The sequence below is a fragment of the Bufo bufo genome, chromosome 1, assembly GCF_905171765.1.
Source record: "Bufo bufo chromosome 1, aBufBuf1.1, whole genome shotgun sequence".
Lineage (NCBI taxonomy): Eukaryota > Metazoa > Chordata > Amphibia > Anura > Bufonidae > Bufo > Bufo bufo.
The window spans coordinates 471,832,028-471,849,969 of NC_053389.1; the positions used below are offsets into that span (position 1 = coordinate 471,832,028).

The following is a 17,942-nucleotide window of genomic DNA, read 5'->3' on the forward strand; positions in this document are numbered from 1 at the left end:
CGCCTGGCCGTGCGAAGCCAAACGGATCCGTCCTGAATTACAATGCAAGTCAATGGGGACGGATCCGTTTGATGTTGACACAATATGGTGCCATTTCAAACGGATCCGTCCCTATTGACTTTCAATGTAAAGTCAGGAGTCCCTTTTATACCATCGGATCTGAGTTTTCTCCAATCCGATGGTATATTTTAACTTGAAGCGTCCCCATCACCATGGGAACGCCTCTATGTTAGAATATACTGTCGGATATGAGTTAGATTGTGAAACCTCATTTCCGACAGTATATTCTAACACAGAGGCGTTCCCATGGTGATGGGGACGCTTCTAGTTAGAATATACTACAAACTGTGTACATGACTGCCCCCTGCTGCCTAGCAGCATCCGATCTCTTACAGGGGGCCGTGATCAGCACAATTAACCCCTCAGGTGCCGCACCTGAAGGGGTTAATTGCACTATCATATCCCCCTGTAAGAGATCAGGGCTGCCAGGCAGCAGGGGGCAGACCCCCCCCCCCCCCCCCTCCCCAGTTTGAATATCATTGGTGGCCAGTGCGGCCATCCCCCCTTCCTCTATTGTAATAAATCGTTGGTGGCACAGTGCGGCCCCCCCCCCTTCCTCCCTCTATTGTAATAATTCGTTGGTGGCACAGTGTGCGCCCCCCCCTTCCTCCCTCTATTGTAATAATTCGTTACATCGGCCCCCCCTCCCTCTATAGCATTAACAACATTGGTGGCCAGTGTGCGGCCTCCCATCTCCCCCCCCCCCCCCCCCCCTTCCCCGATCATTGGTGGCAGCGGGTTACTAGCAATAGTACAATAGTAAAAGATTCATACTTTTCCTGGGAGCTGCGATGTCTGTGTCCGGCCGGGAGCTCCTCCTACTGGTAAGTGACAGTTCATTTAGCAATGCGCCGCATAGACCTGTCACTTGCCAGTAGGTGGAGCTCCCGGCCGGACACGAACATCGCAGCAGCCACCAGCAGGTAAGTATGAATCTTCTACTATTGTACTATTGCTAAGTAACCATGGCAACCAGGACTGTAGTAGCGTCCTGGTTGCCATGGTTACCGATCGGAGCCCCAGCGATTAAACTGGGACTCCGATCGGAACTCCGCTGCCACCAATGATGGGGGAGATGGGGGGCCGCACACTGTCCACCAATGTTGTTAATGCTATAGAGGGAGGGGGGGCCGATGGGGGCGCACACTGTGCCACCAACGAATTATTACAATAGAGGGAGGGAGGGGGGGGCGCACACTGTGCCACCAACGAATAATTACAATAGAGGGAGGGGGGGGGGGCCGCACTGGCCACCAACCTATTATTACAATAGAGGGGGGGGGGGCCGCACTGGCCACCAATGATATTCAAACTGGGGAGGGGGGGGAGGGTCTGCCCCCTGCTGCCTGGCAGCCCTGATCTCTTACAGGGGGATATGATAGTACAATTAACCCCTTCAGGTGCTGCACCTGAAGGGGTTAATTGTGCTGATCACGGCCCCCTGTAAGAGATCGGGTGCTGCCAGGCAGCAGTCTTGTACACAGTTTGTAGTGTATTCTAACTAGAAGCGTCCCCATCACCATGGGGACGCCTCTGTGTTAGAATATACTGTCGGTTCTGAGTTTTCACGAAGTGAAAACTCAGCTATGAAAAAGCTTTTATGCAGACGGATCTTCGGATCCGTCTGTATAAAAAGTAACCTACGGCCACGGATCACGGACACGGATGCCAATCTTGTGTGCATCCGTGTTCTTTCACGGACCCATTGACTTGAATGGGTCCGTGAACCGTTGGCCGTGAAAAAAATAGGACAGGTCATATTTTTTTCACGGCCAGGAAACACGGATCTCGGATGCGGCTGCAAAACTGTGCATTTTCCGTTTTTTCCACATACCCATTGAAAGTCAATGGGTCCGCGAAAAAAAACGGAAAACGGCACAACGGCCACGGGTGCACACAACGGTCGTGTGAAAGAGGCCTTACTAGTACAGGGATCAGCACCCTCCGGCACTCCGTTCTAAAACTACAACTACCAGAATCCTCCTTTGACTTGGGAGTTACAACAGCCAAACAAGTGTGAATGCTGGGAGCTGTAGTTTCATAGCTGCTGGAGTGCCGAAGGTTCCTGATCCCTGTACTAGTAACACAGGTAGCATGTTGCATGCGATTACACAGTGCAGCTTGAATTCCTGTGGTAAATGTAATGCTAAGCATCTGTATTTTTTGCGGCAATCACAGATATCCATTGAGAACCTTCACCAAACTTCCCGCAATTGTGGCTAGTTTTACCAGAACTTACTTGTTGATACAGTCTCCTGTTAAGGAATCACAGTTTCCAGCACAAGCACATGGTCTACAACCGTATTCACCAAATCCCCAATATCCAACCATACACTGGTCACAAGTAGGGCCAGCTAAGCCAGGCTTGCAAGGACAGTTTCCATTTTGGGGATCGCATAATAGTTTTGCTGATCCAACTGGGTGACAGGAACATGCTAAAAACAGGAAAGAAAAATGGAGAATGGGGACTGACCTTAACAAGTAATATAGAACGTGTCCTAGATACAAACATAAAGCTGTTATCAGTACCTGTGAAATCATCATGTAAGAAGTACAATTCAGCCTCTCTATACCTGGCCACAAACAGTATTGAGCAGCCCACTCAAGAAAAATGGCCCAATGGAAGAAATTGAAGCCCATGCTACAAAACAGTCTAGCAATGTATTCTAAACCACTGTTAGGGTCCATTCACACGTCCGTTTTTTTCTTTCCTGATCTGTTCCGTTTTTTCTGGAACAGATCTGGACCAGATCTGGACCCATTCATTTTCAATGGGTCCTGGAAAAAAACGGACAGCACAATGTGTGCTGTCCGTTTCCGTTGTTCCGTTCCGCATGTCCGTTTAAATATAAAACATGTCCTATTCTTTTCCGTAAAATTCGCATCCTGGTACAATACAAAGTCAATGGATCCGCAAAAAACAGAAGACATTCGGATGTCATTACGTATGTCATCCGTTTTATGCGGATTCCGTTCCTGGAAATGACATTTTAATTTTTTATTTTTATTTTTTCAAAGAAATCCAAACAACTTTATTTGCTTATTGAAATTTATACATGTTTCCGTTTTTTGCGGATGACATACGGAAACATTTTCAGGAAAAACGGATCCGCAAAAAACGGACCGAAAATCGGGATATAGAAAAATACTGACTTGTGAATGTAGCCTTAAACAGTTGGAAAATAATCAAAAGATGCAGGATGTTACTCACCTTAGGAGCGCTAATGTGCTTTGCATCCATGTGACTGCTCCAGCCAATCACTGGCCTCAGCAGTCACGTGTTGTACACACTGAGACCAGTAATTGACAATAGTCATGTGAATGCATGGCACATCATTGCTCCAAGAAGACTGACGAGGCCGACTTAAAGGGAACCTGTCATCAACTTTATGCTGACTGTGCTGAGGGCAGTATAAAGTAGTGACAGAAATGCTGATCTCAGCGGTGTGTCAGACATCAGCTAAAAGTAAGTGGTTGCCGAGAACCAACATCACAATCGTTGCAGACTGGGCCTGGAAAAGTCCCGGCCACCTGAGAAGAGTCCTGGTTATTCATGAATTCCTGCTCTCCCGCCCCACCTGCTGATGACTGACAGTCTTCTACCTAGTTTTCTCCCTTTCTCTCTAGGAGAGAACTGCCAATCATCAGCAGGTGGGCAGGAGATTAGGAATAACCAGGACTCTTTTCAGGTAGATGTGACTCTTCTCAAGGCCTGGGCTACAATGATTATAATGCTGGTTCTCAGCAACCACTTACATTTAGCTGATGTCTGACACACCGCTGATATCAGCATTTCTGTCACTACTTTATGCCGCCCTCAGTGAGGTCAGCATGAAATTGAATACAGGTTCCCTTTAAAGGGGTTCTCCAGGAAAGATAAAAATGAAAATACTGAAAAAAACATGTTTTTATAAATAAACTCTTAAATGTCTTTAATTATTTACAATGGCTCCTTTAGTCTAGGGAACAGTAAAGTAGCTAAAATGGCGGCTCTTGGATTTATGATCCTAAAATCCGTCCTTCTGGTGACACGGCAGGACGGCTGGTGTGAGAACGCAGAGCACAGAGCCCTGTGTAAAGCCTGGCGGTCTCAGCACTGTGAACCTGTATATTATGTGCAGATGACAGCTGAGATAACGGCTCTGCTCTGTCCCTGTGCTTCAGAAAGGAGCATCCCGTACTCGGAGACTGAAGGGTAGGAATGAGGACCAGACGCGCTGCTGTGGGAGAGGAGCGTCTTTAGAAAACACCTCAGCCTGCCAGTACGGGATGCTCCTTTCTGAAGCACAGGGACACAGCAGAGCAGTTATCTCAGCTGTTCATTTATGTGTTCAGTTATTAATTTTTTTCATCAATCATGGCATAACTCATTTAAAGATTCTTCTTCATAGGATTGAGTTCAGGAGATGAACGTGACCAAACCATGATTTTATCTGTTTTTATGCCCATAACAACCAAGGGGTCAGTTGTGTTTTTTACATGGAATTGTGCACTGCCTCGCAGGAAAATAATTTTATTTCGAAAGGTACAATTCTTTTTTTTATACCATGCTTAGGTACGAACTCCACATATCATTTAGAGTTCATTTTGACACCCTCAGGGACCCACCATCTCACGTCCCAATATTCCAGCCCAAATCATCACTCAGCTGCCTCCTTGGTGATGTGGCAGTCTGGTAGGAACAGGGTGGCCATTCACCAGCCATCCAGAACTCCATCCATCAGGACCATCCAGGGGAGCACGGCATTCATCAGTCAATAAAACTGTTTAAAAATTAATCTTCATGTAGTTCTGGGCCCGCAGCAAACGCTCCTCTTTGTGAAGTTTGGTTAGGGATGGCTGAACTACATGTTTATGCACAACTGCCAGCCGATGGCGGATTCTGCATCGAGAGGTCTGTGACACTCTGAAGACAGTCTGACAGAGGTTTTTATTAAAAGGGGTTGTGCCACAAAAAATATAATAATTTTTCAAACCAGCACCTCGATCTGAATACTTTTGTAATTGCATGTAATTAAAAATATAGTACAGCCAGTGAGTTACTCAATAAAATGTATCTGTATAGCGCCACCTGCTGGTTCTTCTTTTCCTTAGTTCTTTGTCTACGTCACTGAGATGGTCACATGCGCTCAGTTTAAACCTTCAACTTCCACCAGTCGTATCTTCTGCTAGAAGCTGTCAATTACAGGGAAAGAGGTACTACTGATCTGGATTGACCCCAGATTTCATCCATTGCAAATGGTACAAATCCATGTCTGTTCCGCAAAAGATAAATCATGCCCTATACTTGGCCACAAAATGCGCACCGTGGACCCCTTAAAGTCAAAGGATCAGCAACAAAATGTGGACGCCACCCATATTTTGCAGATCCGTGGTTTGCAGACTGCAAAAGACATACGGCCATGTGTGAGCATCCTTAGGCCAAATGCACACGGCCGTGGACGGTCCGTGGTATCCCGGACTGGCATCCTGCTGACAGCAGGAGCGCACAACGTCATTGGTTGCTATGACCCCGTGCGCTTCATGCCGCCACTGCACTACAGTAATACACTAGTATGATTTATCGGCTTTGTGCATTCGGCCTTACACTGCGCATTTTCCACACAAAAATCTGCATGTAACATACAATGATTGTATAGCTCCTTAAAAAACTGTTTGGCTGATTAAAAGTGGTTGTCTGCTTACTGGACTTTAATGCTAAACTTCTAAGGTTCTGGCAAAAGCATAAATCAAGCAACAGCAGCACTTTCAACAGCTAATAAATGAAAGGGCTTCATAACAAGATAAAATCACCACCCGTTAAACGCTGAGCTTTTGGCTGTCTTTACCGGCCTTTATAATCTGAAAAAATATTTAGTTGCTTATACACATTCTCTACTCCCTGCAAGAAGTCCTAAAGGGTATCAGTCTTGCGGTCAACATTACAAAGTACTAATATAAACAAACTAAAATGTTGAGTTGTAATAACCACCCAGGAAGAGTGCGTTTAATAAACATGTTTTGAGCACATTCTTTTTATTTTTTGTTTGCTAAATTTTTCTGGCAAATTTTTTCATGTGAAAAAACTATGGCTAGATATTCAGCCTATGATCACATGGCTAAAATATTGCGAGAAAAAACAGTGGCAGTGTTTTTTGGGGTAGAAACGCTACAGCATACGTGCCAAATACTGTAAGCTATATTAGCCCTTCTCCATTGACTTTGAACAAAATTAAATAAGCTGCTGCATAAAAAACCACGGCCATGAGCACATGGTAGTGCTTTTTCACTGAAATCAATGGGAAGCTCTTGGTTGCATTTTTGTTGTGCATTACTGTGTAAAATGGGTGTTCAACATCACTGAGCTTTCCACATTTCACTTAATTTTTTCTACAGTTCAGTTCTATCTGTGAAGTTGTTTTCGGACAGTTCTCTGCCCCATGATAAGTAAGGGGTAAGGCTGCCATATATTTAACATGGTTTTTGAATTGGCTTTCTACTGGCCCTTTAACTTGGCATTTCAGATCTGATATTTGCAATTCTATGTTTCTAGTTCTAAAGTTCGCGGCCCTGCGGTTTAAAGTTGCAACTGCGCCAAGAAGGGACACGTCTTTTCTTGGTGCGGTGTCAGGGCGGACACCAATTACACCCGCAACAGGTGTCCACTAGCGGCTTTGCTCCATTCAATGGAGCTAAGCTCTGAGGGGGTCCAGGGCATTCACAGTGAACAACTGCAGCGGTGTTCACTCTGCTGAAAATATAATTTAAGGGAAATATTATGTTCTGTATAGAAAATGTTTTACCAGGAAATACTGTAAAATTACAAGGGAGTGGGCTCACTCACAATTTTGCCCAAAAACACAGCCATGAATAAAGAATGGTACCAAAACACCCTCCAACAGCAACTTCTTCCAACAATCCAACAACAGTTTGGTGAAGAACAATGCATTTTCCAGCACGATGGAGCACCGTGCCATAAGGCAAAAGTGATAACTAAGTGGCTCGGGGACCAAAACGTTGACATTTTGGGTCCATGGCCTGGAAACTCCCCAGATCTTAATCCCATTGAGAACTTGTGGTCAATCCTCAAGAGGCGGGTGGACAAACAAAAACCCACTAATTCTGACAAACTCCAAGAAGTGATTATGAAAGAATGGGTTGCTATCAGTCAGGAATTGGCCCAGAAGTTGATTGAGAGCATGCCAAGTCGAATTGCAGAGGTCCTGAAAAAGAAGGGCCAACACTGCAAATACTGACTCTTTGCATAAATGTCATGTAATTGTCGATAAAAGCCTTTGAAACGTATGAAGTGCGTGTAATTATATTTCACTACATCACAGAAACAACTGAAACAAAGATCTAAAAGCAGTTTAGCAGCAAACTTTGTGAAAACAAATATTTGTGTCATTCTCAAAACTTTTGGCCACGACTGTACTTTACATTTTATATTTAATTTCATTTAATAGTGAATGGTGTAACTAGTAAATTTCTAAATCGGTTCATTTAAAAAAACATGCCTGCATCCAGTAAAAAGAAAAGCTTTAAAGTCATGGCCACTAGGGGGTCGCACGCTTCCACCTGATTTGCAGTCCACTGCCCGTTGTCAGTTAAGATCCGTCCCTAGTAACAGGGGCAGCAGAGAGGAAGTGGGGGCATGTTAAAGCTAGTAAGCCTGATAAAAGAACTGCTTCTACACTGCTTCTGAATTCACAGGAGCCTCACAGTTTGATTTCCCCCCTCCTTATCTGTTCTGTGAGCTCTGGAGTTGAAAACAAACATAGTGGGACGTAAGGGAAAGGACGTCACAGCAGCACAGTGCTAGAAGATTCCACAGAAGGGTGACGTCCCCTGCTTCTGAGAGAAATACACCTAGATGTGCAACTGAAGAGGGAAATAATTAGACTGAAAAAGACACTAAAAAAGGCCCCAAAAAGATCTATTCCTACACAGTTATGATTGTACCAAGAAGCACAGCCGATATGCTAACTTTTTTTTACATTTTTTAAATCAGGTACACTTTAACCCATTAAGGACTCGGCCCTATTTCACCTTAAGGACTTGGCCATTTTTTGCAAATCTGACCAGTGTCACTTTAAGTGCTGATAACTTTAAAACGCTTTGACTTATCCAGGCCATTCTGAAATTGTTTTTTCGTCACATATTGTACTTCATGACACTGGTAAAATGAAGTAAAAAAAATCATTTTTATTTATAAAAAAATACCAAATTTACCAAAAATTAGTAACAAATTGAAAATTTCCAAGTTTCAATTTCTCTACTTCAATAATACATAGTAATACCTCCAAAAATAGTTATTACTTTATATTCCCCATATGTCTACTTCGTGTTTGGATCATTTTGGGAATGATATTTTATTTTTTGGGGATGTTACAAGGCTTAGAAGTTTAGAAGCAAATCTTGAAATTTTTCAGAAATTTTCCAAAACCCAATTTTTAGGGACCAGTTCAGGTCTGAAGTCACTTTGTGAGGCTTACATAACAGAAACCACCCAAAAATGACCCCATTCTAGAAACTACACCCCTCAAGGTATTCAAAACTGATTTTACAAACGTCGTTAACCCTTTAGGTGTTCCACAAGAATTAATGGAAAATAGAGATACAATTTCAAAATTTCACTTTTTTGGCAGATTTTCCATTTTAATAATTTTTTTCCAGTTACAAAGCAAGGGTTAACAGCCAAACCAAACTCAATATTTTTGGCCCTGATTCTGTAGTCCCCCCCCCCCCTATTCTTTACCAATTTTTGTTTTTACTTTATTTGGGGAAAATTAAGTTTTTGTTTATTTTTACTTGAAACTTTTAATTTTTTGGGGGAAAACTTTATTTTTTCAACTTTTTTTTCACTTTATTTTTTGTCCCACTTTGGGACTTCAAGTTTTGGGGGTCTAATCCTTTACAATGCATTCCAATTCTTCTGTATTGGAATGCATTGGCTGTATGAGTAATACAGTGTGTATTAGGCCTCATGCACACGACCGTTTTTTTTTGCGGTCCGCAAAAACGGGGTCCGTGGGTCTGTGATCCGTGTCCGTTTTTTCTTCCGTGGGTCTTCCTTGATTTTTGGAGGATCCACGGACATGAAGAAAAAGTCGTTTTGGTGTCCGCCTGGCCGTGCGGAGCCAAACGGATCCGTCCTGACTTACAATGCAAGTCAATGGGGACAGATCCGTTTGACGTTGACACAATATGGTGCAATTGCAAACGGATCCGTCCCCATTGACTTTCAATGTAAAGTCAGGAGTCCCTATTATACCATCGGATCTGAGTTTTCTCCAATCCGATGGTATATTTTAACTTGAAGCGTCCCCATCACCATGGGAACGCCTCTATGTTAGAATATACCATCGGATTTGAGTTAGATCGTGAAAACTCATATCCGACAGTATATTCTAACACAGAGGCGTTCCCATAGTGATGGGGACGCTTCAAGTTAGAATATACTACGAACTGTGTACATGACTGCCCCCTGCTGCCTGGCAGCACCCGACCTCTTACAGGGGGCTGTGATCCACACAATTAACCCCTCAGGTGCCGCACCTGAGGGGTTAATTGTGCGTATCATAGCCCCCTGTAAGAGATCAGGTGCTGCCAGGCAGGAGGGGGCACACCCCCCTCTCTCCCCAGTTTTAAATTCATTGGTGGCCAGTGTGTCCCCCCTCCCTCCCCTGTATTACATTCATTGGTGGCCAGTGGGCCCCCCTTCCCTCCCCTGTATTACTGTACATTCATTGGTGGCCAGTGGGTCCCCTCTCCCTCCCCCTCCTAATTAAAATTCCCCCCCTCCCCATCATTGGTGGCAGCGGAGAGTTCCGATTGGAGTCCCAGTTTAATAGCTGGGACTCCGATCGGTAACCATGGCAACCAGGACGCTACTGCAGTCCTGGTTGCCATGGTTACTTAGCAATTTTAGAAGCATTATACTTACCTTCGCTGTCTGTGACCGGCCGGGCACTCCTCCTACTGGTAAGTGAAAGGTCTGTGCGGCGCATTGCTTATAGCACAGACCTGTCACTTACCAGTAGGAGGAGCGCCCGGCCGGTCACAGACATCGCAGGTAAGTATAATGCTTCTAAAAATTGCTAAGTAACCATGGCAACCAGGACTGCAGTAGCGTCCTGGTTGCCATGGTTACCGATTGGAGCCCCAGCGATTAAACTGGGACTCCGATCGGAACTCTCCGCTGCCACCAATGATAGGGGGGGGATTTTAATTAGGAGGGGGAGGCCGTACTGGCCACCAATGAATGTACAGTAATACAGGGGAGGGAGGGGGGGCCCACTGGCCACCAATGAATGTACAGTAATACAGGGGAGGGAGGGGGTTCCCACTGGCCACCAATGAATGTACAGTAATACAGGGGAGGGAGGGGGGGCCACACTGGCCACTAATGAATTTAAAACTGGGGAGGGAGGGGGGGGTGCCCCCTCCCGCCTGGCAGCACCTGATCTCTTACAGGGGGCTATGATACGCACAATTAACCCCTTAGGTGCGGCACCTGAGGGGTTAATTGTGCGGATCACATTCCCCTGTAAGAGATCAGGTGCTTCCAGGCAGCAGGGGGCAGTCATGTACACAGTTCTTAGTATATTCTAACTTGAAGCGTCCCCATCACTATGGGAACGCCTCTGTGTTAGAATATACTGTGTTAGAATATACTGTTTTCATGAGGAATGGTGCACTGCGGAGTGCTTCCGTGGAGTTTTGTCCCGTACTTCCGTTCCGCAAAAAGATAGGACATGTTCTATCTTTTTGCGGAACGGCCGGATCGCGGACCCATTCAAGTGAATGGGTCCGTGATCCGCTGTGGCTGCCCCACGGACTGTGTTCGTGCATTGCGGTCCGCATTTTGCGGGCCGCAGCATGACCACAGGGTGCACACGTGTGCAGGGGGCCTTACCCTGAGCAGACTGCACTGCTGCTCACTTTTGACCATGCAAAATTATTCATAGAGCTAGGTAGGGGTCAGGGCAAGATGAATAATAATTTCTTTATGCCAGTTTTTTTTTTGGGAAGGACTGTTATAATGAAGTTTTATTTCACCAGGCACCTAACCTGCAAGTACACAGGAGGTGAAGCTTCACAGTGAAGTGCCCCGTGTTCTCTGCATTGAGCTGCTTCACAGACCCTCCCTTCACCTTCACCCTTCATAAAACTTCACCTACCAGGGTAAAAACTGCTGAAAGGCTCTTTTTACAATAACGAACACTGTCACTTGTAGACACGATTTATCAATGTATTAACAACAAGAGAATCAGTGCCAAATTGGAGCAAGAAAAAAGAAAACAGATCAAAGCACTAACACTTTATTACTGAAAGCCGTATAGTTTTAGCCCTGCCAAATATTCCTGTTACACGCTATAAGGTGAGGGGCCTCTGTAATTATAAGAAATATAACAAACCATTTTAATGTGTTAAGAAAAAAAAAATTACCACAATGGCTGGTATATTTAATTCTAGCCATGTTCAGTCTATTTCCTCTGTGTTAGGCCTCATGCACACGACTGTGGTGTGTTTGGCGGGCCGCAAATCGCGGATCCGCAAAACACGGATGGCGTCCGTGCGCGTTCCGCAATTTGCGGAACGGCACGGACAGCCTTTAATATAAATGCCTATTCTTGTCCGCAAAGAACGGACAAAAATAGGACATGTTATATTTTTTTAGCGGGGCCACGGAACGGAGCAACGGATGCGGACAGCACACAGAGTGCCGTCCGCATCTTTTGTGGCCCCATTGAAGTGAATGGGTCCGCATCCGAGGCGCAAAAACGACGGCTCGGATGCGGACCAAAACAACGGCCGTGTGCATGAGGCCTTAGGCCTCTTGCACACGACTGTATGGCTTTTTCAGTATTTTGCGGTCTGCAAAAAACTGATCCGCAAAAAATACGGATGACGTCCGTGTGCATTCGGTTTTTTGCAGAACGGAACAGCTGGCCCCTGATAGAACAGTGCTATCCTTGTCCGTTATGCAGACAATAATAACACATGTTCTATCTTTGAACGGAATGGAAAAACGGAAATACGGAAATGGAAGGCATACAGAGTACATTCAGTTATTTTTTGCAGATCCATTGAAATGAATGGTTCTGTATATGGAACGCAAAAAACGGAAAGTAAACGGGGAAAAAAAAAACTTTCGTGTGCAAGAGGCCTTAGGCCTCATGCACACAACCGTTGTTTTATTCCGTGTCCATTGTTCCGTTTTTCGTGATTTTCTGCGGACCCATTGACTTTCAATGGGTCCGTTGAAAACTCGGCTAATGCACCGTTTGTCATCCGCATCCGTGATCCGTGGTTCCAGTCCATCAAAAAAATATAACCTGTCCTATTTTTTTCACGGAAAACGGTTCACGGACCCATTCAAGTCAATGGGACCGTGAAAAAACGCGGAGGCACACAAGATTGTCTTCCACGTCCGCTTTTTTCCTATCATTTGCATGGCAAACTTGACTTTTTTTTACTTTCCTTCATGTCTGGTGATCCTCCAAAAATAAAGGAAGACACACGGAAACAAAAACGTAAACGGATCACGGAACAACGGAACCCCATTTTGCAGAACGGAACACAACGGTCGTGTGCATGAGGCCTTAGGCTACATTCACATGAATGTGGTGTTTTGCGGATCTGCAAAACACAGACACCGGCCCATGTGCGGTCCGCATTTTTCAGACCGCACATGCCGCGGCTGTCATAGAAAATGCCTATTTTTGTCCGTAATTGCGGACAAGAATAGGACATGTTCTATTTATTTATTTTTTTTGAAGGGCTGCGGCACGGAGCAATGAATGCGGACAGCACACGGTGTGCTATCCGCATCTTTTGCGGCCCCATAAAAATGAATGAGTCCGCACCCGTTCCACAAAATTGCGGAACGGACTCATTCATACGGTCGTGTAAATGTAGCCTTAGGGCTCATGCACACGACCATTGCCGTTTTTGCGGTCTGCAAATTGCGAACATGTGCATTCCGCATTTTGCGTAACGTAATGGCCGGCCCCTAATAGAAGAGTATGTTCTATTTTTTGGCGGGGCCGAGGAACAGGCATACGGATGCGGACAGCACACAGTGAAGTGAAGGTGTCCACATGCAAAAAAATGTGGATCGGCTGGGGACAAAAAATGTTTGCGTGCATGAGCCCAAAAACTGTTAGGCTACTTTCACACGTTAGGCTACTTTCGACACTGCATGTCCGACTGTTTAGTCCGGCGGCTTTCGCCGTGCACCACCGTGCTGCGCCGGAGCTCCGCCCCCATTATAGTCAATGGGGACGGAGCGACGGTCCGGCAAAATAGCGGAAGGACGGATCCGACATGGTGAACAGCCTGTCAGATCCGTCCTGCCGCAAGTGTGAAAGTAGCCTTAGGGCTGTTTCACACGAGCGGATGCCGTGCGTGGCATCCGCTCCGTGAAAGAGTGCCAAGACCCGATGCAGACTGCAGAGGCACGGAGCATTAACATGACTGATAATGCTCCGTGCCTCTCTGTGATCTCTTTACTACGAAATCACAGTGACAACTGTGATTTCATAGTAAAGAGGTCACAGAGAGCCACGGAGCATTATCAGTCATGTTAATGCTCCGTGCCTCTGCTGTCTGCATCGGGTCTTGGCACTCTTTCACGGAGCGGATGCCACGCACGGCATCCGCTCGTGTGAAACAGCCCTTAACGGCAGCATGCATTCAGTGAGTGTTCTTTGAAGTATCTGTCAGACACAAGCTGACACCACACATTTGGCATGTTTGAGCTGCTTTATTTATTTATGAACAGTTTCCAGAAATACAGACTTCCATATTCATGTACCATGTCAACCACTAATATACATCACAGCACAGGGATATACAACCAATAATACAGTTCTGCATTAGGGTACTTTTACACCTTTGCAGCAGAGGATACCGGCAGGCAGTTCCGTCGCCGCAACTGCCTGCCGTATCCAGCAATCCGGACGCAAACAGATTGCATTTGTCAGATGGATCCGGATCCGTCTGACAAATGCCTTGAAATACCGGATCAGTCTCTCCGGTGTCATCCAGAAAAACGGATCCGCTATTTATTTTTTCACATATTTAAAGGTCTGCGCATGCGCGGACCGGAAGAAAGCATCTGTCAATGCGGCACTAATACATTTCAATGGAAATTAATACCGGATCTGGCAACTGTTCAGGATTTTTGGCCGGAGAGAAAAATACAGCATGCTGTGGTATTTTCTCAGTCCAAAAAACATAAGAGGGACTGAACTGATGCATACTGAACGGAATTCTCTCCATTCAGAATGCATAAGGCCTATTGCACACGACCGTATGGCTTTTTCAGTGTTTTGCGGTCCGTTTTTCACGGATCCGTTGTTCCGTTTTTTGTTTCCGTTGTGTTTCCGTATGGCAAATACAGTATACAGTAATTACATAGATAAAATTGGGCTGGGCAAAACAACTGCAAAGTTTGGCACATGTCATGGATGCGCAAAATTTTGCAACTTTTTGAGGTCTGCAGCTCTGCTTGACATTCTTCAAAAAAGTCTGTACAGTAGGACTGGCTTAGGCTAGTTTCACACTAGTGTTTTACATCTCCAACAGGCTGTTCAGGCAGAGGGAGCTGCCTGCCTGAGATGTCCGGATCTGACCCTGCTGGAAGCTACCAGTCTCTTGCCTGCCCCATTCACTATAATGGGGAACGGTGGCGATCCTGCCCTAACGTTCCAAACACGGAGACAAGCGGCCAAATACCATTGCACGTAGCAGTATTTGTTTGGCCGCTTCTTTGTATATTTGCTTGGTTGCAGCTGGATCGCCGTCAGTCCCCATTTTAGCGAATGGGGCCAGACAGCGATGCAGTTGCTTTCGGCAGTGCCGGATCCGGACATCTCTGACAGGCTGCTCCCCACGCAGTAATATTTGTCCGGCCGCTTCATTGCAAATTAGCCGGGTTGCGGCCAAATCGCCGCCGGTCCCCATTATAGAGAATGGGGCTGGTTCCAGCAATGCTGGAATGCAGAGATTCAGCAGGCTGTTCCCTGCCGGATCTCATTAGCACATATGTGAAACAGGCCTTAGCTGTTATAATCTACACCAGCATAGATTACAGTGTAAATCTACACCGGCTCCCTGTCTAGTGTAGACTGCATACGTCTCTTAATAATTGTGGCGCATCTGACACCAGCAAGGGACAAGTTAATACACTGCTCTTATAAATGTCTCTGATTGTGTTTCATAAACTGACATGGGTGCTTTCAGTGTTTTTTTTTTTTTTTTTATAAGCCACGGTACGCAATATCCATTGTTAAAATGTATTTTATTTTGTTATTAAAAATATGGAAAAAAGTGAGGGCAATTGTGTCCAGATTAAAAATAAATCATTCTGGCCTGTGTCCTTTGATAATAATATGCCTTTACTTCAATTGTTACTGATTACCGTGGCGCTGGGTAATTCAGTAAAAGTATTACTTCCAGCTTGTATGCATTATATGAAAGGGCTGAGCTATTTAAAGCCTGTGCAATCTTTCCAACACGTCTGTATTGTGTCTCTGTTTACCTTGGCTTCAGCACCTGACTATTCACACTGGTAACATTTTCTTCCACCTTTCTACAGACGTGCCAGACACCTGCACAACATGTGCAGTAGTTTACGGAACAATCCAGTATTTTATAAATGGATTAACCCTTGCCAATGTTTACCTGGCTATTTTTGGAGTTGGGCTCACGCCGTAGAATGTGAATCATGGTATTAAAGCGACTGCTCCATGCTCCTTGCAAAGCTTCTCCCTAGGGTAAGGCCTCTTTCACACCAACGATGCGGATTAGGTCCGGATGCGTTCAGGGAAACTCGCACCATTTTGCAAGCAAGTTCAGTTTTTTTCTGCGCGAGTGCAATGCGTTTTGATGCATTTTTAACGCGCGTGATAAAAAACGGAAGGTTTACAAACAACATCTCCTAGCAACCATCAGTGAAAAACGCATCGCACCCGCACTTGCAGATGCAATGCGTTTTTCACGCAGCCCCTTTCACTTCTATGTGGCCAGGGCTGTGTGAAAAATGCAGAATATAGAACATGCAGCGATTTTCACACAACGCAGAAGTGATGTGTGAAAAACAACGCTCATATACACAGACCCATGGAATTGAATTGGTCAGAATTCAGTGCGGGCGCTATGCGTTCACGTCACACATTGCACCCGCGCGGAAAACTTGCTCGTGTGAAAGGGGCCCGAGGGTGGCTGCACACGGTGCAGATCTATGTGCAGAAAATCTACATAAAATCCGCACCAAAACCACAAAAAAACACACACATAAATCTGCACCATTTAACACGTTTTTATGCGGTCTTTGGTGCAGATTTGATGCAGATTTTCCGCAGATCTCAGCCTTCTATTGAAAAGGATGAAATCCGCACAAGAAAAACGCAGCAATTGCCATGCTGCAGATTTCAACGAAAGCATGTCCACTACGGTTTTGTAATGTACTTTAGGGGTATGTACATAAGAAAGCATGCTGCTGGCATTATAATTTGCTTGCACTGTTGGGGTCCTTACACACATAAATTTACCTGTAAAAAAAAACCACCAAACTAAGCACAATGGGGCACATTTATCAAGCTCGTCTGAGTGGTGGAAAGTCACACAGCAGTTGATGAATGAGGCGAGGCATCTTTGTAGTCAGGCCTCTGGTGGTTCCATTTCAATTAGACTGGTTTAATTAGTATGCGCATGAAAATGGCACAAATGTTCTGTGAAAAGTCACACGTCTACTTAAAAGTATGACATTTAATGCAAAACTTCACCACTCAAAACTGACAAATAGAAAATAAGCCAGCCCTGGAGTGGAGTAAAAATTAGACATTCCAGTCTTAAAAAAGGTGCAGCTTAATAAATAGATCACAAACAAAGTTGCAAAAATTAGACAAGTGCAGAATTAGTCTAAAACTTCTAAATTGTCAAAAGAGGTGTAAATGCCTCCAAAACAGGCACACTTAGCAGTAAATGTGCCAAAAAAAAGCTGCATTTTATCGACCAAAAAAAGGCGCAAACACTACAATAAATGTGCCCCAGGCTGTCCTGCGGTGTACAGTAATTAGGACGGATTCCATGCTCAGTAATTTGACAGCGCCAATTATTTAATTTCTCCACTGATTGCCCCCTAGCCTAAAGGAGCCATTATATTTACAATAACATGTTTTTTCAGTATTTTCAGAGGGGGGGGGGTTTGTTTCCCGGAGAACCCCTTTAAGTCACTTTCACATGGCATTTTAGTTAGTATTCTGCACCAGCATTTATAGACCAAAACCCCGAACGGGTGCAAAACACAGAAGAGGTTAAAATCTATCCATTATATTCCTGGTTTTATTCCTGGTACAAAAACTGATGCAAAATACTGACCATGTAAGAGAAGCATATCCACAGCAGACACTGCATATGTATGGGCTGGATAGCGCAGAACATTTATTGTTAGTGTTAAAGCCATTGTTAACAGTATGAACCATGCATCGGATGACAGACTACTACTTGCAGTACCTTTGCAGGCCTCTGGTGCGGAGAATGGGATCTTTAAATCTCTGTAGAACCCTGGCATACATCTCTGGCAGTGTATCCCTTCTGTGTTGTGCTGGCAGTTGTCACATACCCCTCCACTTCGGTTGCCTGATGCCAGCCACACATCCATGTTAAAATGACAGCTGTCGGCATGACCATTACATTTGCACTCTATCAATGAAAAAGGAGAGGACAGTAAAAGAGGGACCACAATTTATCAGCAGGTACACAGCACTTGATGGGAATTCATGTGGTATTTATAGGTGAAGAATCTTTCTATACATGCTGAATGACCACAGAAATACACTATAACTAGCGAAAGCAGCATTCGCGCTCGCTCATTGTTATCTAACTTGACC

General features: G+C 45.0%; 1 protein-coding gene across 1 annotated transcript in view; it reads right to left on the reverse strand.

Moving 5' to 3' along the window:
• The window catches only part of NTN4 (netrin 4), a 157,999-nt gene that overhangs the window by 43,676 nt on the left and 96,381 nt on the right, over positions 1 to 17,942 (reverse strand). The window contains exons 5-6 of the mRNA XM_040409025.1: positions 17,566 to 17,754; positions 2,300 to 2,495 (exon numbers count right to left, since the gene is read on the reverse strand). Coding sequence (XP_040264959.1) covers positions 2,300 to 2,495; positions 17,566 to 17,754 — 385 coding nt within the window. The remainder of the gene's footprint in view (positions 1 to 2,299; positions 2,496 to 17,565; positions 17,755 to 17,942) is intronic.